The sequence below is a fragment of the Spinacia oleracea genome, chromosome 3, assembly GCF_020520425.1.
Source record: "Spinacia oleracea cultivar Varoflay chromosome 3, BTI_SOV_V1, whole genome shotgun sequence".
Taxonomy (NCBI): domain Eukaryota; kingdom Viridiplantae; phylum Streptophyta; class Magnoliopsida; order Caryophyllales; family Amaranthaceae; genus Spinacia; species Spinacia oleracea.
The window spans coordinates 18069292-18090807 of NC_079489.1; the positions used below are offsets into that span (position 1 = coordinate 18069292).

General features: G+C 35.3%; 2 protein-coding genes across 2 annotated transcripts; both read right to left on the minus strand.

Moving 5' to 3' along the window:
• Nucleotides 1–231: 231 nt before the first annotated feature.
• Nucleotides 232–3602, minus strand: LOC110785373 (cold-responsive protein kinase 1). Its single transcript, XM_021989806.2, has 2 exons — nucleotides 3448–3602; nucleotides 232–1162 (listed from the first exon to the last, which is right to left on the minus strand). The coding sequence occupies exons 1-2, from the start codon at nucleotides 3600–3602 to the stop codon at nucleotides 232–234; spliced, it is 1086 nt and encodes a 361-aa protein (XP_021845498.2).
• Nucleotides 3603–7059: 3457 nt separating this feature from the next.
• On the minus strand, nucleotides 7060–7695 carry LOC110785388 (uncharacterized). Its single transcript, XM_021989816.2, has one exon. It carries the CDS (start codon nucleotides 7693–7695, stop codon nucleotides 7060–7062), a length of 636 nt encoding a protein of 211 aa, XP_021845508.2.
• Nucleotides 7696–21516: the final 13821 nt, after the last annotated feature.

Sequence of the window (21516 nt, forward strand, 5' to 3'; positions counted from 1 at the left end):
CCTCATATCATTGATATCAATGATGTCCTGTTGTTCTTAAATCATACTGCGTGCAATATGTTAATACAGTTATAGTATTACAACATTATTGTAGAGATATACAACGCGAGTGGTCGGTTTGTTTGAAGCAGGTATTACTTAAAACGTACATTTTCTTTCTACCTTTTTTACGGCACATCAACGTTGATCATATATCATTCATCAATGTCAAAACTCAAAAGAATTATTCCTCTATGGTCTAGTTAGTACCATGTTACTGAAGTCATATCCGTCTGAGAGCATTACCCTTACCTCAGACATGCTCGGTCTGAGTTCTGAATATTGGACACACGAAAGCGCAACTTTGACAAAACGTATCACTTCATCTTCTGAAACTTGAGATAGAGTAGGATCGACAATCTCAGGAATCCTACCACTTGCTTGTAGGTCCCAAGCCCAATTCACCAAGATAAACCGCAGATTTTTCTTACCACTGATGATTTCGAGTAGAGTAATTCCAAAAGAAAACACATCTGTCTTCTCTGAATATCTTCCTGTTATACAATATTCAATATCCAAGTAGCCAATTGTTCCACAAATACGGCTACTACGGTCTAATTCACTGTCTTCTAGAAGACTTGAACACTCAAAACCTACTATTTTGGGGTTGAAACTTGAATCCATTAACACATTCCCAGGCTTGAAATCACGAAGCACAACACGGGGACTGATCCCGCAGTGAAGATATTCTAGAACCCGAACAATCTTAAAGCATATGGACACTCTCATGGGCCAATCTAGCACAGAACGATCTCCTACCCCACTGCTGGAGTCTGGAAACAACAACTGATCCAGGCTGCAATCCCCTACAAACTCGTGCACCAGCATTTTATGATTACCTTCAATGCAGTACCCAATGAGTTCCACTACATTTTGGTGCCTGACTCCAGACATGATTTTGATTATTGAAGCCAAGTCTATGACACTATAATCGGTTCTATATACGTTAACTATGACTTGTAACCCATCTGTTAAAGTGCCCTTGTAAGATGATGGAAATCCATTCGATCTGAGCCTATTGCTGAAATTGTTTGTTGCCTTTTTCAGTGATTTGTAGGAAAAACTAGTCACGTTTCCTAACAAAGTATCCTCATTTGGGTTTAGATCGCGGATCAACTTCAATCTATAAGACAAACAACCCCCCATAACAATAGTAAATATACACCCAAATTAAATTACCAATCCAATACTGTGCTGTGTTTGTTGAGAAATGGTATTAGCTGTGCTGTGTTTGTTTGTTCGCAAAGGGAACTTGACATTTCACAAATGAAGAATAAGAGAAGAAGCTGCCAACTTTGACAAAGTTGGAGTCTTTGAATGGTACAACGACTACCACAATGTTTTCGTTTTGAATATTGTTGAGAAATGAAGCTTCCAAGTGCCAACCATTAATGTAAGTTTGAATGTGGTTAGAATTTGAGGATCTTGATTGAAATTGGAAACAAACAACAAGCCCAGACATCACTAGACCACTCAAACATTATCCTATTTTATTCTTTTTACATGAAAAAATAAACAACTAGGGTGATGATAAAGGTCGCAACTTGCAATAAGTTTTAATTGTCGCAATTTTATGTGGCGTATTCTTAATGGTGTCGCATGAACTTTTACTATGGAAATATGTAATTAAAATAGTCGATACAAAGATGGAAACAAATATTTATAGTAATATATACTTCCTCCATTTTTTTTAATTGTACCATCTTTGATTTCACGCTTGCCAATGCACTATTTTAACCACTAATATCTCCCATTATACATTTTAAAAAATTATAAAAATTTGCTAATTTGAAAGTATATTTCGAGACGAATCTAACAAGATCCCACATGAATATATTTTTCCTTACATATAAATTACAAAAAAAATAACTATATAAGAATATGGGAATAGTGTTAAAACCAAGATGGTGCAATTATTAAAAATAGAGGAAGTATGATTTTTTGTTAGAAATTTTTTTAAAGTCCAAAAATTGTGATAAATGACCTTATAAAAAAAATTGTTGTGAGATAGGACCTAAAATTGATTTTTTGTTGTGAGACGAGACCTTTATCAATTTTTCGATGGTAACTCCAATTTTTCGGCGTTGACTCGCGCGCTTTGGTCACGTGCTTATTAAAAAATGATTTTTTTTACGTGGACTATGGACCATGGTGCACCATGTGCACCAAAAGAACACATGTGCATAAACAAAAGAACATGACACTACGACTAAAGAACATGCAATATAATATTTTATTTTTTTGTTATAAAAATCACAATTTATTAAAAATATAAAAAAATATATGCCCATGTTCCTTTTACATAACCAGATGTTCTTTTAATTATATACTAATATTCTTAAGGTGCACCATGGTCCACCTTCTAAATTGCGCCTTCCTAACTCTACGGTCCCTCTCATGTTCATCTTCTTCGACCGGTTCTTCAATTGTGCAAGATACCAAAAAAACAAATCGTTGCGCCCTATTCAAACAAGGAAAGAGAAAAAGGCCCAATTTCCGCATCAATTCGTTTAATTTGACTTTTGTGGAAATTGGGGTTCATCTGAAATTATTTTTAAGAAGCACATGACCGACACACACGAGTCAAAACCGGAAAATTTTTATCGAAAAATGGGTAAAGGTTTCATCTCACAACAAAAAATCAATTTTAGGTTCATCTCACAACATTTTTTTTTATAAATTCCTTTGTCATAATTTTCAGACTTTAAGAGGTCCTTTCTGACAAAAAATCATACTCCCTCTGTATTTATTTAAGGGATACACTTGCCTTTTCCGGCCGTATTTATTTAAGAGATACACTTGCCATTTTTAGTAACTTATCAACCCCACCATCTATTTAAATAATATATCTACACCCCACTTCCACTCTCCCCTCCCTAAAATGACATGGTCCCCACTTGTTTTTCTTATTAAAATATCTACTCAACCTCACTTGTTTTATTACTTTATTTCATTTAATTCTTTTTCTTAATATCCGTGTCCGGCCAAGTGTATCTCTTAAATAAATACGGAGGGAGTAATATAAATGTATTTTCTTTTATCTTGTAAATTACGGAGTACAAATTAAAAACAAAATTATAATCTAGGGTTGAGGTCTGTTATGGAAATTTATTTGTATTCGGGAAATCAGATGTTGGCAATTAGTTATGTGGAACGCTAACCCCACCCTATTAAAACTCACCCGCCCTATTAAATGTCACAACTATCTCTCCATATATTTACCCCTTCATGTTTTATGGGAAATGATAAATCCAAGGAAAAATTTACTTCTTCCAAAGAAATCAACTTTGTAAAAGTGTGGATTTCCTTGGACGAAATAAAAATTTCCTTAGATTTATCACCTCCCATGTTTTACCTTTCACCTTACTTTCACTCACCATCTTACCTTACCACGTACCCACCTTCAACCTTCCAACATTCAGACGGTCACCACTCTGGCCAGACCCCCGACCAGACCTCCGGCGACCGAAATTCCGGGCAGCCACCACACCGGCGAGGGAAATTTCCGGCGACGCAAATCTTCGGCGAAAAAATACGTCGAAATTCTTACATGTACGAGTCATCCGGGGGAACATCCACGTAATCCCAAGAGGTAAATATTTTTTTTTTGTCCGTTAAATACAGAGGGTTCTTCATTTTAAGCTTCCACCATGGTAGAGACTTCTGCAGTTTATTTAAGCTCGTACCATGGTAGGAGCTCAAACTATAGAAGTCTCCACCATGCATTGTGGACGCTCAAAATGAAGAAGTCACTATATAAATTCAATTTTAATTATTGTATTATTCCGGAAAATATTAGGAGACTTTTCGTTTTAAGTTCACACCATGGTGGAGAATTCTGTTGTTTGAGCTAATACCATGGTGAAAGTTTAAAATGAAGAAGTCTCTACTGTGGTAGGAGCTTCAAACATACAGAGTAAAAGTCTTCATGCGAAAAAAATGTATTAGTATATTTTTATTTAATTAGTGTAAAATATATTAATAAATTAATCAAATAAATAATTAATATCAATTACAAGTTCAATCAAATAAAAGTAAAATAAAATTCTATGTAAAAAAATTAGTTAGACTTTTTCGTCTTGAGCTTCTACCATGGTGTAGACTTATTCGTTTTAAGTTTCCACCATGGTAGAAGCCAAATAACATAAGTCCTCGGCATGGTGCGAGCTCAAAACGAAAAAGTCTAACTAACTTTTTCCAAAATAATTTTTTTCCGGAATAATTTTTTCAAATGTGGAGGGAAAAGTTACAGAAAATTATTAAATATCACTAATAAAATAAAAATAGATTTACATTTCTTTTTTAGCATTGATACTTCTGCGTTTTAGGCTTCTTCCATGGTAGAGATTTCTTCGTTTTAAGCTTCCACCATAGTAGAAGCTTAAACAATAGAAGTCTCCACCATGGTGCGAACTTAAAACGGAAAAGTCTAACTAATTTATTTCCGGAATAATTAGTTCAATTCAACACTTAATTACCAAAACTATTTCGTATTTAATATCACTAATTTAGAATTACATTTTTTTTTTAGCATGGAGACTTCTACGTTTTAAGCTTCCACCATGGTAAAAGCTCAAACAACATAAGTCTCCACCATGGTGCGAGATCAAAACTAAAAAGTCTAACTAATATTTTCCGGAATAATTATTTCAAATTCAACAATAATTAAAATTGAATTAATATGCAGGCTTCTTCATTTTAAGCTTCCACCATGATGGTACGAGCTTAAACTGCAGAAGTCTCTACCATGGTGGAAGCTTAAAATGAAGAACCCTCTTTACCTCTTGGTATGATGTGGATGTTCCCCCGGATGGCTCGTACATGTAAGAATTTAGACGCATTTTTTGCCGCAGATTTGCGTCGCCGAAAAAAGTGCTTGCCAGAGTGGAGGAAGCCGCCGGATTTCGGGTGCCGGAATTTCTGCCGGAGGTCTGGCAGGAGGGTCGTTGCCGGAATGTTGGAAGGTTGAAGGTGGGTTCACTACAAGAAAGCGGTGATTTTACGACTAAATTTTCCGACCACAGGAAAAGTAGTCGGTAAAATCGAATTTTACCGACTATTTAAATGATGGTCGTTAAATATAATATTTACCGACTAAATAAAATTGGTCGGTAAGTTACGACTACTACACAAGTAACTTACGACTATTTAATAGTCGTGAAATAAATCGACCAAAACAAATGTTTTAAAAAATTTAACGACCAAAGCGACGAAAGATATTTAGCGACCACTTTATTTAGTCGCTAAATTCCGACTACAGTTTGGGCAGTCGTTGATAACAAGTTTTACGACTACATTTTAGTTGGTAAAAAAAAAAAAATCAATATGTGGTCGTTAATATATGGTCACAGATTTACTATTCCGACCATCCTTTTGGTCGTAAATTGTTTTAAAAGAAACAACCCCTTCTTCAATACAGTAGTCGCTAAATTTCCGACTACAAATTTAGTCGTTAAAATTGCGACCACAAAAGTAGTTGGAAATCACCGACCACAAAAGTAGTCGTTATTTTAGGGACTAGCTTTGTAGTCGGTAATTTCCGACTACTTCTGTAGTCGTGATTTTAACGATTACTCCCTCCGTCTCTTTTTGTTTTTTACGTTTGGTATTTTACACGCGTTTTAACGACTAATTAATGTGCATTGAGACTCTTCTAAGTTTTTCATGTAAACGAGGAAAATTACGTTTATTTATAATGTTTTCACTCTTATCAAAATTCTGATATTGGGAAATTGAGAAAAAGTTAATGTCTTTATGGAAAAGTGGGAGAGATTAAATGACCCAATGGATTTAATTGGTTAATATAATAATTGGCACAAATTTTGATAAAATATTAAATCATTTATGTGATAATATAAAAGGAAATGTAAAAAACATTTTGAAATACCCAAAAAGGAAAACGTAAAAAACAAAAAGTGACGGAGGGAGTACTTTGGTAGTCGGATATTTTGCAACTACAATTTAGTCGGTAAAGTAGTCGTAGAAATTTAACGACTACTTTTCAGTCGTATTTTCCTAATATACCGACCAGTAATATTCCGACTACACTCTACCGACCACTTTCAATCGCAAAACTATTTAGCGACCAATTTAACCATTTTTCCGACCATTTTTGTCGGTCGGAAAAATGAAGATTTCTTGTAGTGGTTGTAAGCTGTTGAAGGTGAGTTGTAAGGTTGGAGGTAAGGTGGTGAGTGAAAGTAAGGTGAAAGGTTAAAATATAAAGGGGTAAATATAGAGAGATATTCGTGACATTTAATAGGGCGAGTAAGTATTTATGAGGCGGGGTTTAATAAGCCCCGTAGTTATTCTTCTACCATTGCAAGAGCCAAGAGATAGCTCGTGCGGCAGTAGTACTTCCACTTGACATATTATTATATGGACTACAAACGGAGAAAAAATTAAGGCCTTAAGGGCACTAGATCAAGTATAAAGTAAGTATATAAATCACCCAGAATTTTATTTAATCTGAGAAAAGTATTATTCTAAAAGTGTTTTTGTATAGGCGTAGTGTTCGAAAGTTAGAAAGTGTACTGATTACATAAGTTGTGCAAGATCTAACGTACAAGAAGTCAAGAACCATAAGTTAGAGCACCCCATGTAATTAGCTCCATCAATATGTAAATAAAACAACAGTATACTAAATTACTAACACTACACTATGATAAGTCTATAACTCTAACAAACAACATAACATGCTACGTGCGTCTAAATAGTACTCCGTAATCTTAAAAGTCATTTGCATATTACATAGCCTACCATTTTACCTCACCATTATCCTTAAACATTATGTCAAATAAAATTAGAACAATTAGAAACACGAAGTAATTTTAAGTGACATCTTCGGATAAGTACGTAGTAGGTGATGGAGCAACGTACCCTCACCACCGTTCACTTGATGGACTATATCCTATGCAACCACTTTAAGGTCCGAAAAGACCCACGTACCACCACCTCTTATTTTTTCCCTAAGAAGATAATAACTTACCCCTTCATGATTATTAAATATATTTATATCGATCACATACAATGAGTACCCGGTGCTCCTGGTGTTCCTGGAACACCAGGAATTCCCGGGGAACCAGGAATTCCTGGTGAACCAGGAGTGCTTCGACTGCCAGGAGTTCCTGGTGTGCCAGGAGTACCTGGGGTAGCTGGTGCGCCAGGACTACCTGGTTTGCCACCACAAGTTCCTGGTGTGCCAGGAGTTCCTGACGTGGCTGGAGCACCGGGTGTTCCCGGAACACTCGGTGCTCCAGGGCCTCCTATGTTGCTTCTAGTTTTTGTTGAGACAAGAGCGCTAAGAGTATGTGGAGTGTTAGGAGGTCTTGGAGTACCCGGAGTTCCAGGTGTACCAGGAGTTCCCGGTGTGCCTGGAGTTCCAGGTGTGCCGCCTGAAGTTCCCGGTGTGCCACGTCCTCCCGGAGTACCACGTCCTCCTAATGTGCCACGTTGTCCTGGTGCTCCATCTTTTCCTGGTTTGCCATCTTTTCCTGGTTTACCATCTCTTCCTGGTGTACCTAGGGTGCCCAGAGTGCCAGGATTTGTCGGTGGGTGAGACTTTTCACTATAACCACAAGCATACATGGATGACAACAACATCACCAGACAGAACATGTAGACGAAAAACACCAGTGTTAATTTTGGTTCCCCCATGGTTAGGGAAGATTTTTATTTTCTTTTAGGGTCTTGATCTATGAGATTTTTAATATCAGGGAATGTATAGATAAGATTGGTTTAACCAACGTGTAATAATAAACTCAAGAGTTACATGGAGGAAGTCTTACACAATATAAATACTACTGATAATTTATTAAATAATACTCCCTCCGTCCCGGAATACTCGACCCGGTTTGACCGGCACATAGTTTAAGGGATTTGAATTGACTTATTTAATTTAATAGGTAGTAGTTGATAGTGGGGTATTATTTTAATGTAGTTAGTGTGAGGTGGGGTTGGGGAAGAGTAGGGGTTGAATTTTTAATTATTTTTTGTATGGAGTAGGGGGTGGGTGGGTTAATAGGGATGGAGTGAGAAATAATATAATATTGTTAGAATATTTCCATTTTTAGAAACAGGTCAAGTATTAAGGGACGGCCCGATAAGGAAAACAGGTCAAGTATTCCGGGACGGAGGGAGTACGAAGTATATATCTGTTTTTTTTTTTTTTTGCAATTGTACGTTGTATTTTCATTTGGTACTAAACAACATAAGTTGTAAAAGTAGGGTAGTTGTATTTTGTCATTTGGTACCAAACAACATAGTTTGGTACTAACAAGTCAAAGGTAAATGGTTTTTTTTTCCTGGGTCAAACTCATTTAATGAGTTGAAGTTATTGTCTCATAAAACCTTAGTTACATTCAAAATACTCCCTCTGTTCCTAAAAGATTGTCTCATACTTATATCATAAATGGATATCTTTATTTATTTGCCTCATACCTTATTTGACTTATCAGTTTATGGTCCCCGCGTGTTTGTTTCTACATACAATTATTTAATCTAACTAAAAGATAAATCTGCCTACCAATTTACTTTTAATTTTACTCAATCTATTATTTACTCCCTCCGACTCTTTTTGTTTTTTACGTTTTCTTTTCTGGGCATTTCAAAATGTTCTTTACATTTCCTTTTATATTATCACATAAATGACTTACTATTCTATTAAAATTTGTGTCCAATTATTATTTTAACCAATTAAATTCATTGGATCATTTAATATCTCACACTTTTCCATTGGGACATTAAATTTTTTCTCATTTTTCAATATCAGAATTTTGATAAAAGTGAAAACATTATAAATAAACGTAAATTATCTTGTTTAAATAAAAAAAATTGAGGAATCTCGATTCAAATTAATTAATCGTTAAAACGCGTGAAAAATACCAAACGTAAAAAATAAAAAGAGACGGAGGGAGTATTACTGAGTTCAGACTACCTGGTTTTACAGACATGTCATTTCGTCGATTTCTTTTCTTAACTCTATTTCATTCCTCAATCATTCATAATTCTTTCCGAACTTCCTAACATTCATTGATATCATCAACCTCATAGACAGAATTCTTGATAACTTATTTCAATGCTTTATATACAAACTCAATCTCATGTCCTCACCATAAATCATACTTTTCCTCGCAACATTTTTGCAAAACCTTACATTCTCTGGTTCAACTTTTCTTTTATGGAGATAATCAAGCATCCTTTCAGATAATTACACAAAAACAATCCTTATAAATGATGCAGAAGGTCAACCTTATTGAAAGACCAATTCTTGATAACTTATTTTTAAAATTCTCAGAACTTCATGTGTAACCTTAATTTCATCTTTTCACCATAAATCATGTTTGGTTGCGCATAATATTCTTGCACAACTCTTAAAATTCTAGCTTAGCTTCCTTAACATATCTGAAAATACACTTAGGTACTTGCAACCACAAAAACAATCATTATAAAGGGTGCGGAATAGTAACTCAAGAATCAATCATACTTGAACGTTTTAAACCTTGAATAACCTTGATTTAATCGATGGTTCACCACTTACAAAATTACAACTCATGCTCTTTCGGTACTCTATCATTCAACCTTTATTGACAAGCTAATTCTTGGTAACTTCTTTTGGAAAAATCCTCAAGATCTTATTCATGTGTCAACTCAAATGGGTCTTTTATCATAACTCATGTTGGGTTCATAACATTTATGTATAACTTCTTAGCTTCATTAATAGGGGCATATCAATCAGCTTTTAGATAATAGGCCTTTGTACTTATAAACACCAAAATATGCATCGGAAAGGTAGACCAAGGATCACTTTTATTCATAATGTTAACACGTTAAACTTCGAATAACCTCATCTTAACTGGGGATCAACCACTCATGAAATACAACCTTATGCTTGTTTGGCACTCTAACATTTATACCATCCTTAAATCTTTCATAAAAGTTCCTTAAAACAATCCATATCCACAGAATCTTTGAGTTCGAACCATGCTTAACTTAACTCCTTCTAAGAAAATAGTAATACTTAAACTTTTCCTAGACTGTCTAGGGTAGGAAACTCATTATATGACATATAACAATAAAAGTGAAATCAGCTTCAAAGCGAGAGAAAACTAAATTAAAATAATATCAATGTTGGCGTCATCTTCGTCTTTCATCATGTAAGCTCTTACATATGTTGACGGGCGTGATGGATTTAGCATTGTTGTTGCTTCGTTCCTGATTGGTCGAGGTTAATGTTCCGGTATTCGTTGGAGGTGGTTTAGGACAATCTTTAACGAAATAATCTTTTCCTTGACATAAATAACAAGTATTCGTTTTTCGCACGATATTCGCTTCCATTCGTTAGAGCATGTCGAAAGTTTCGAGTAGTTGATCCGTATGATTGATCTAGTCTTTTAAATTCCATCGAATTGGCTTGCGATCAAAGATTGGTGGATTCGAGGGTGAAAACTTTAAATAGTGACGCATTTTCGTTCGCATTAGTGACTTCCGTTTTTCGAGAATCTTTGACCACTTCAGTTGACAACGTACTTGCAGTTCTTAATCGTTCCATCATATCCTTGGAGTCTATTATAGATTGCTCGTCATAGAAATCATCATAGGGGACATCATTGTGGGAGACGTTATCGTGAATGTTGCGCTTTGTTGTGAGCTTCGTTCGTGGCATCGTTGGTAAGTTCGATAAACGATATTTCGCATAACATATTCAATCAAGAAAACATCAATAACATAAGAAATGGATCCCTTTTATCCCGTGTGTTCCTACGCTCACACTCATTTCATTTTAACTTGACTTGATTTTAACATATTCTTTTTAACTTATTCCTTAAAATTCTTGCTTAAAACCTAATAAATTTTATTTCGTGCAAAACCCGTAAAGTTTAGCACTTATGGTCGCAGAACCTTGGCTCTGATACCAAACTGTAACACCCCGACCTCTAATTCAATTATTTAATCATAATTAGCAGTGGAATTAACCTAATTCGGTCGGGACATTACCTGCCGTAACTCCCTTTTGGGAATTACAAGGCAACCATCAATCATAAGCTATTAAACTCCAAAATTAACATAATAATCCTTTTTAATTCCTTAATAAAAGTACGTAACTTAATCAAGAATCTTTACTTAAACTTGTTACAACTTAACATTAACTTAGGTGAACTTTGTAATAGTGGAATCCTCGCCACTACTCGTTTCCGTGGTCCCCAGCAGTACCTAAAACGGAAAACAAAACGGTGAGCCGAAGACTCAGTAACGAGTTACCCTAGCATCGTAACATCATTTCAATTCATTTTATTTAATAAACAGGGAGAATAGAATATAGTAAAACATTTAACAGAATTATTCTGGTCGTCATCACTTTACAGGAAAACATGGTAGGACGTCTCCTACGAACAGGGGAAGTCAGTGCTTCATAACAGGGGGAGCCAGTGCTCCATAACAGGGGAAGCCAGTGCTTCTTATCAGGGGGAACCTTGGTTCCATATCAGGGGAAGCCAGTGCTTCTTATCAGGGGGAGCTTGGGCTCCATATCAGGGGAAGCCAGTGCTTCTTATCAGGGGAAACCTTGGTTCCATATCAGGGGAACTTGACCAGTTCTTACACTTTCCTTTATCATGTTTTCATTTCTTTTAATGGGACATTAATCAGGAAAAAAAAAATCTCATTCATTCAGGATAGATCAATAAAATCATTAAATCTCGTTATGTCAGAAAATCATTTCTTTCAGGAATAATAATTAATTAAATCAATACTTTGCATAAAGCTGCATTATCGTAAAACAATTCAATCAAATCATACTTGTAATCCCGCAAATCATAAAACATCATTATAAAACATCAATCATTCATAACATCATTCATAAATACATTTCGAAAGGATTGCGGGTACTAGCAATAACCGTTACCTCAATTCCATGATTGCTAGGCCTTTTTCCTTGGTTCGTTCGTCCTGAGCTCCGAGTTCGATTTCTTTCAAAGTATCAAATTATTGAATTAATATTAAATCGACAAACAATCTAAAATCGATATTTTATAAATATTAAGTTTATAAATAATGAATTTATAAATAACGTATTTTAATAAAAAAATATAATTTCATAATTTAAATGAAAATATTATTAATCGACATTTTAATCAAAATGTATATTTCATAAATCAATTTACATTATTTAAATTCTATTTTTAGTAAATAAAGCTAGTAATTTATTTTAGTAAAATCGATAATTAAATCTGAAAATAATAACAATTTTTTAGTAATTACTTGGAAAAAACTTATTAAATCATTACTATGGCTAAATTATAAATCTGAAAATTTAAATTTGGTCTTACCCAAAGCCCAAAGTTCTAGAGTTTTTGGCCCAACTTAATAATAGGTTTAAATGAAAACCAAAGTTTCAAAAAGAAACTTGGTTTTGGTTTCTGAAAAAAAGAAACCAAGAAACAGGGGAGGGGGCTCGCACGAAGGAACAAGGGAGGAGCAGAGAAGGGAGGCGGCTGAGTTGGGCGGTGCAGCCACGCAAACCCGCGCCAGAGGCGACGGTGGTGGTGGTGGTTGTTTGAGGCGGCGCGAAGAGAAAGGGGAAGGGGTGCACGAACAGGGGAGGCACGAAGGGGAGGAGGAGAGAAAGGGGCGCTGGGGTGGCTGAGCTGGGCGGCTCAACGTCGCGGCTGCTCGCGACGGAGGGCGGCGGTGGTGATAGGTAATAAGTGGCGGCGGGACGACGGGGGAGACAGAGAAAGGGCACGAGATGGGCGAGCAGAGCAGGGGAGTTTAGGGGTGGTGTCGTGGGTGGTTATGGGCGGAGGGGAGAGCAGCTCGCCGGGGAAAGTGGGCGGCGGAGGTCAGTTCACCAATCGGTGAGGGTGACGGGGTGTGGTGGTTGCGGTGTGGTGGCGCAATAAGGGGAACGAGGAAAGGGAAAACAGGGGAGGTGGTGGGGCGTGGTGCGACGAAGGAGAAGGAGAGCAGGGGGAAGTACGGTGGGTGTGCGATGGTGATTGCGGTGGTCGTCGGTGCTGGTGGTTGTAGGCAGTGGTGGTCGAGGTGGTAATCGGTGGTGGCTATGGTGGTGGTTTGAATTACAGAAAACAAAGAGGATGAGATTTTCAGTTTTGGTAATTGATTTTGGTTTGGGGAAATTGATGCAATTATGTCTGATTATAGGGTGAAGAAGAAGGGAATTTGCTTGGGGTCCAAGGAGTGAATTTGGACAGAATTGAGGGAAGGAGGGATGGAAGAAAATCCTTCACTCCATTTGTACGTGGAGAGCAAGGAGAAGAGGTGAAATGAGATTTTGGCTCTTCTAAGGGCATTTTGGTCATTTCCCAAAGTTAGGCAAAGTTCAGAAAAATCATTTTCTGTTTTTAGAAAATTAATTAGAATAGAAATGTTTAATTAAAACTAAGTCTCAAAATAATCTTTTATAAAAGTGTCGTTAACGAAAAATAAATTTCGTTTTCGAATAAAATAAGAACGTTATTAAATTATGAAAAATCCGAAAATAATTAAGATTTAAAAAGATCGTTTAAGCTCGTAAATATAAAAATTAAATTATAAAATCCGAAAAGTAAAACGTGTAACAAATCTTAAAATTTCAATAAAACTTCGTTAACTAAAATAAAGTTCGAAATTAGGGTTTAAAACGATTTAAGCTAAATAAAAATAATTAAGCATAATTAATCGAGTTTTAAAAACTAGGGGTATTACATAAGAAATATAAAAAACATTGATAAATGAACTTCTAATGTTAGTCTACTATGAATAATATAATACATGGTAACTGGTAAGTAAGAATGTTAATTAAAATAATAATACATGGTAAGTAGACTAACATATAAGTTTATTTATCAAGATTTTACTCAATTCAAAATATGTTGTATTTGACTAACTCGGTTATGCTCGGGTCTTATCGAAAATTCGGGTTTGGTTAACGTTGTTAGATACAAGTAAACGACTATAATTTTTAACTTTGTATATATAGTAATATGCAAATTTAGTTCATTTGAATATTTTTTTGACACAACTAGCTTTGAATTTATACTTTTTCATATATCTGGCCTATTTACTTTTATGTTTTCTTAATATCACAAGTCTTTTTGTTACTATTAAAATAATAAATTGTTTTAGTAGTAGCCGTGCGTTGCACGCGCGGCCCTTAAACTAGTTCTTAATTACTTCTTAATAAAGTAAACAAAAGCACTTAGACAATCTTTTAGGAACATAGTAAGTAGTAATGTGGAAGGTCAATATTGAAGCTAGAGCTGTCAAAACAGGTCATAAGGTCGGGTTTGGGTCGGGTCATCCCGGGTCTCGGGTCATGATCAGGTCGGGTCATGTCGGGTCAATATTCCATCCGGGTTGAGTTCGGTTTCGGTCAGGTCAATTTCAGGTCGGGTCATGTCGGATTTTTTCCTATCCCGTGTTCAGGTAGGGTTCGGGTCGGGTCACATTTCGGTCAGGTTTGATTTCGGGTTCGGGTCTTATCGAGTCGGGTTTAAGTCGATTTGCAAAACAGTTATTTTCGGGTTCGAGTCTTGGTTTGGAACGGATATAATCGGATCAGATAGAATTCAGGTCGGGTCACTCTCGGGGACGGGTCAAACTCGGGTCTGATAATTAACCTATATATTTTAATTATTTTATATTGTGAACATATTTTTTAACTTATTTTAGAGTTAAATTTTATATAGACCAAATAATCACGTGTTTTTGTCAAGTCAATACACATATAAAGTGAATATGGATTACAAACCAATGATCGATTTGGTCATCTCAAAATGTGAAAGTGAAAAACATTACTCCCACAACTCGAATTTCATTTATGGAATGAGGGGTAAGTGAATGGGTCTCGAGCCAATGCGAGTCTCCTGTGCGATAGTGTAACCGTTTTTCTCGTTGTTGGGCACATTGACATAAGTCGCGTAGACAAAGAGAAAGACTGTCAGTTAGGATGTTCGATTCAATTTTTACCTTTCATCTCATCCAAATTGCAAAAATAACTCGAAATTATTGTAAAAATAAAACAAGTTTTACTTTACTTTTGTTTATTTATATAAAAACGTTAAGCTATTCAACACGTTTTAATTTTTTCGCGTTTTAATTTTTCAGTATCTAGTAATAAATAATTAAAATAGATTTATTGTTGAAGTTAATATTTGATCGGGTTGATGACAAGTCGGGTTATCAACAGGTCGGGTAAATCGGATAGCGAGTTGTCACAGGTCGGGTCAATAGCAGGTTTCATCGAGTTACAATCGGTTTGGGGTTGACATCGGGTCGGGTATTGAATCGGGTTTGGGTCATTGTTCGGTCGGGTCAGTTTGGTTATCGGTCATCTTCGGGTCGGGTGTCGGGTTCGGGTTCGGGTGTTACAACATCAGGTTAAAATCGGTTATCGATTTTTTCGGATCGGGTACAGGTCGGGTTTCGAGTTACCTGTTTTACCATAATTTCGGGTCATGGTTGGTCACGGATTCGATCAGTTTAGGTCGGATTTTCATGTCGGGTCAGTTTTTAACAGCTATAATCGAAGCATTCCTATCGCCATTAGGCCCACTGCCGACATGAGGCTGAGCCCCAAAGGGTAATATGCTTTCATCCACATTTGGAATTCTTTTCGTTTTCATGTTAATTTTGTTTTCATGCTATTTTGAGTCACAAACTCGGTGATACTTCCTCCGTATCTTAATATACTCGCTACAAGTTATACTCGTTTTATTTTTTTTTTGTTTTATTTTTACGCATAAACGAGAAATTATATTAAACTAGTAAATTAGAGTTTTGTACAAAAAGGACAACACTTTTTTGGTTCTTTATGTTAGGTATTTTACTACGCGTTTTAACGACTAATTCATATGTATTGAGATTACTCTATTTTTTTATTCAAACAAAATAATTTACGTTTATTTAATGTTTTCACTCTTATCAAAATTCTGATATTGATAAAATGAGAAAAAATTAATGTCCCAAAACAAAAGGGTGAGAGATTAAATGACCCAAGGAATTTAATTGGTTAAAAAATCATTGGACACAAATTTTGATAGAATATTAAAGCATTTATGTGATAATAAAAAGGAAGTGTGAAAAACATTTTGGGACATCCAAAAAGGAAAACGTAAAGAACAAAAAGAGACAGAGGAAGTACTTTAATTGGCACCAAGCTTTAGGAGGTTTGAGTTGAATTTAATGGATTATACAACATGTACACCTAGTGTACATAGCATCTTGTACAGCATGTTATTCATTGGTTGGAATGGCATCTTTAAACATGCCTCTTTTTGAAATTTTCCCAAATTTTCAATTTCACTTTCAAATTTGAATTTCAAATTTTACACAGATTTCAATAAACTTAATTAATGCATTATTTTTTTCTGATTTTTTTCAGCAGGAGAAAGAAAACATTGGTTGAATTTTATCATATGTTCTTCGTGTTCTCTTCCGTTCTTCATGTTCTTCGTGTTCGATTTTCTTCTGTTCTTCATATTCTCCCTTTCTTCATGTTTTTCCTTGAATTAAAGTTTTTGGTTGAATTAAAGTTTGATTTTCTTATGTTCTTCATAAACCCAGATTTAGGGTTTAGGGTTTTGGCGGCTGTGGTATTCGACCCAAGGGCGGTTGTGGGAGTTGAACCACGACGGCGGTGGGTCGTTGGTGTTCTTATTTCCTGTAATCCCCCGTAAATTTAGAAACATTATTTATATATTTTAACGTATAGTTAATTATATTTAAATAAAAATTTACTAATTTTAGTAATAAATATATAATTAACGTATATTTATTTTTATACGTTTTAAATATTTCAACGATTTATGAAATTAAAATAATTTTAGAATTTGATGTTGAAAATAATTTGAATTACGAAAACACGATTGAATTTAGAAAACAATCCTAAGCGGTGTTGAATTCAAATACCAAACTTAATTCTAATCCTAGCCCAATTTGATATAGCCCAATTTGATAAAGCCCAAAACAAATAACCCATAAACCCAAATCCTTGTTTCAATACTCACGTGAAACTCAACTCCCCTTCTCTTCTCCCCATTCACGTGTTCACGTAAAAATCACCAAAATCTCAAACCCTCCTCCTTTCTCTCAGCCGTCGGACCTCTGCTGCGCCACCACTCCTCCGTCGTCGGTACTCCTCCATCTCCTCCTGCTTCTTCTCTTTCGTTTTCCTTTCTCCTTTACTTTGCTTTATTGTCTTCTCTCATCCTCACTCGTGGTTTTGTTTTCTGCGACAACCACCACCACCACCTGGTCGCCGCTACTACGCCACCACCTTGCCGCGCCGTTGAGACGCCTCCATGCTTGCTGCGCCGGTAATCTCTTATTCCTCCTCCCTCTCTTGCTTCATTCTTTCTCTTGTTCGTTTTCTACAACCTTACTCGGTTGTTTATGCGTTCGCAGCCACCAGCGCACCTCCGTGTGCAACCCTGCCGCCCAGCCGCGCCTCCAGCCATGCCTTCGTCCTTCCTCTCTCCTAACTTTTGGTTATTTCCTTAAACCCTAAACTAATTAATGAATTTAATTACGTTTTAATAATTTAATTATGTTTCTTGAATTAAAATTATAACTTTTATGATTTGATTATGAATTTCAAGAATTATATGTTTGCATAATTAAATTATTAATTTTCAGATTATATAAATGCATTGAAATATTGATTTTTAATTATTTAAAGTATGAATTTTAAGGTTTTTAATGATTTTAAATCATGGTAGGATGTTTAGGAATTATTAAAGTTATTGTTTTTATGATTTCAAACATGTTAATTATGTTTTGGAGCAGTTTGAAAGTAGTTATATTGCTGGAAATTAAAGTATGATGTTTGCGAAGAGTTTTCAACGAATTTCAATCATTGATTCAATAATTATTATGCTAGGAAATCAAATACTCAAGTTTTGATGTTGGGGAATGTTCTAAGTATATTTAGGATGTATTTGGAATGCTTTATTATGGTTGCGAATGATTAGAAATTGATGGGGATTATTTGTTGGTTGTTTTAGGCGGAGAATTTTCTTTAGGCGATATTTGAAAGTGTTAAAGTGGCCTATTAGTTGTTTATACAAGGTACGTACATACCTGTGTGCTTGGAACGTGTGCTAATTGTTGAAACCATGTTGAATCTTGTTGTTGAACTTGGTTATGTTGATATTATTGTTGAACTTGGTGATGTTGATATTATGGACGAACTGGGTTATATTGAATGTGCATGTTTAATACTGTTGGACAAACTTATTGAACTCATTTTGCACTATAAGAACTGTAACATGTTAGTATGGATGTTTGATACAAACATGTTGGTTGGGAACACTAGATTATTCTATATGATTGGGTTGGATCAATTGGTTGTTGTTCCCTTTCTATCTTTTCACTACTTTATAAGGGCGGAGGACCTTGTTTAGTAAGTTGAAACTTTATGCCCATATACAGGGTTGCTCATGGTTAAAGGAAAGGTTGGTTAAGTTGGAATGAGTCTTGATTGATGCTTTTATGATCACTTACTTAATTCCAAGATAAAAACAGTTGTGAACAAATGTGAATTGTCTGTCTTATGTAATGGTTGAGTCATAACGGAATCTCAATTTGTAAATCATGTAAAGTGAAACTGAATAGCAATAGCTTTAGACTGTGCACGTCTGAAGTGACGGACAAACAGGAGTTGGGGTTCATGGTGGTAGCCCATGGCCTTTTCTGGGACCGGATTGATCACCGTGTCCTATTTTTATTTAAACGTTCCTCGATATCGCAGGTCACTGAGGTTACGGAGTCGCGCCCGTACCTCGTCTTCCTTAGTGAAGACTTCTGGATGGTCAACTCGGTCCATTGTCTATTTCAACTAAAATAATATTATGGTTGTTAAGCCTAGCTTAGTCTAGTCAAGTATAATCGTCAATTTATTATGTTTTGTCTGTCCTTACCTATATTTATTAGTATCATGTTAGGGTTGTTGGTTTGATAGTATCATGCTAGGATTGTTGTTGTTTTAGTATGTAGTACTCAGCTTTGCTGATTACGTGCTTTGTTTGTGTGTGTTGATCATGGCTATGCCTTATTGATCCTGTGATGACCCATCTTTGGTGAGCAGTCTCTAAGGATCAATAAGCGTTGCCCATCTACAGGTTTGAAGATGATGCATCATTGGGATCGGGATTAGAGAGCTTGTAGTTCTATTCGTTTAATTAAGTGATTTAATTTGTTAACTTGGATTTGAAATTTGTCGTACTATTCGTGATTCCTTATTTTCGTTAATTGGTTTTGAACTTAATATGTAATCGATTATTTATAAACCTAAGAGTTAGTTTTATGTTTTCCGCTGCAAAATTCTGAATAAGCCGTTACGTTTTCACACGGGCGATAATGCCTTGATAATTCTCTATAGTTATATTTATAAAAGGGTTGTTTTAGAAAAAAGGGAATTGTCGGGGTGTTACAAAGTGGTATCTAGAAGCTTATGGTTTTACTTCAATGATTTTTAGGCGCCTAAACTAGCTAATTTTCTAAAATGAATTTCCCAGAATTGAGCTACTACTTATTATATCATTCAAAAATGCGTACTTTTTTTTGGGGGACCATATTCATTTTATTTTGTGTGAAAGTACATTAATATTTCTTATTTAAGTTCGAAATTAACTTATTTATTCAAAATTTGTCGTTTACGTGAATTAAGTACGTTTTTCTTTCTTTTCGAAATTAAATTAAATATATATATATATATAAAAAAAAAAAAAAAAAAAAATTCCTTAAGTATCTTTATTCCTTTATATTTATTCGTTTAATAAATATTTATTCGTTTAATAAAATTCCTTTCTTATTAACCGTCTCGTTTATTTCTTAAGTGTTTTAATGTTTTACTTATTTTGATTTATTATGAGAGATGGGTAATATAGGAAAGGGCATATAGGATAGAATTATATGTGCATTAGTAGTTAATTGCTAGCATAAGAATTAATTGCTATGTGCATGTGTTAAATGTTTAACTGTTGCATGTAAATGTGCATAGAAATTGTTTGATTCCACCAAACTTATTGTTTTATTGAATTCTGATTATGCTTTGGTTGGGAAATCGTTAGTAAGATCTTAAGTTGTTTGTTTCATGAATAAAACGCTTCTTTCCAAGTACACCAACATAAGATCCTTTGAGAAGATCGACGAATACTGAGGATCTAGATTTCACTTCACAAATTTCCAAGGAAAGAACAGATAGACAAGATGCCTTAAACATTTAAAGTTGTAATAGTTAGGTTGTTCTTAAATGTTTTGGAGAATAAGTAGCAAAGCTACAACAGTTTAAAGTTAAAGCAATAGGAGTTTAAGTTATTCTTTATTCTTTTCAAGGATGTATTAAACCTTTATAGAGTTAGTAATAAAAGTTAAAGTATTCTTTTCGTTTTGAGAATTCCAAGTTGCGCTCTAGGATGACCAACAATAATGACCTAGCTGCTGTTATTCGCCTTTTGGCGGAAAAGCTGACCCTACCTTTTTAGAAAACCGAGTTGGAGAGTTTGAGAAATCGTTTGGGGTTGTGAACTGTCCTTAGAATATGAGAGTGAGTCAAGTTGTCATGTATTTGAAAGATGAAGCTGATTTATGGTGGAGAGAGAATAGAGTTAGGTTTAGCACTGCTGAGAGATTCAATTAGGATTCAATTGTTACTGCCTTAAGGGAAAGTTTTACCCTACCTTTTATGAGAAAGCAAAAAGTTTGGGAATTCATAAACCTTAGTATGGGGAGCATGACCATTGTCGATTACTATAGCAAATTTATAGCACTGTCGTGGTTTGCACCTGAGGTTGTAGCCACAGAGGAGCTAAAGGCTCTGGGGTTTAAGCAATGTTTGACTGAGGAGATCCAATTAGGATTAGGTGGGAAAACCTTTACATCTTTGGATATTGTGTATGGGAAAGCTGCTCATATTTATGGTTTGCAGTCTAGAAGGGAAAAAAAAAAAAAAAAAAAAAAAAAAAAAAAAAAAAAAATTGTTCTTGGGGAGAAAAGAAAAGAGTTTAATGCTGGGGAAAACCAGGGGAATTTCAAGAGGAATATGAATGAAAACGGGTATGGGAATGGATATGAAAACTTTCAAGGAAGGAACAAACAAGGGAACAACAATAGGAATCAATATGAGAGAGTGTAGTACTGTAAGATGTGCAGTAACAACCATCCTGGTAGAAACTACAAATGGAGAATTAGTCACCTACAACTATTGTCAGAAAAAGGGACATGGGGAGTATGAATGCTTTACTAAAGCAGAAAAAGGAGCATAATGGTAATGGGAGTGGTAACCAGGTGAAGTCGGGATTTAACCAGTCAAGAAATTAGGGTTCAAAGCATGTAGGAGCGCAGAACAACCAAAGGAACCTCAATAAGTCTGCCAATGAGAATAACAACCATAATAAGGCTCCGGGTAAACTGTTCGCAATGATTCGAAATGAAGCTGAGCTATCTGTTGACGTAGTTTCTGGTACTTTCCTATTAACT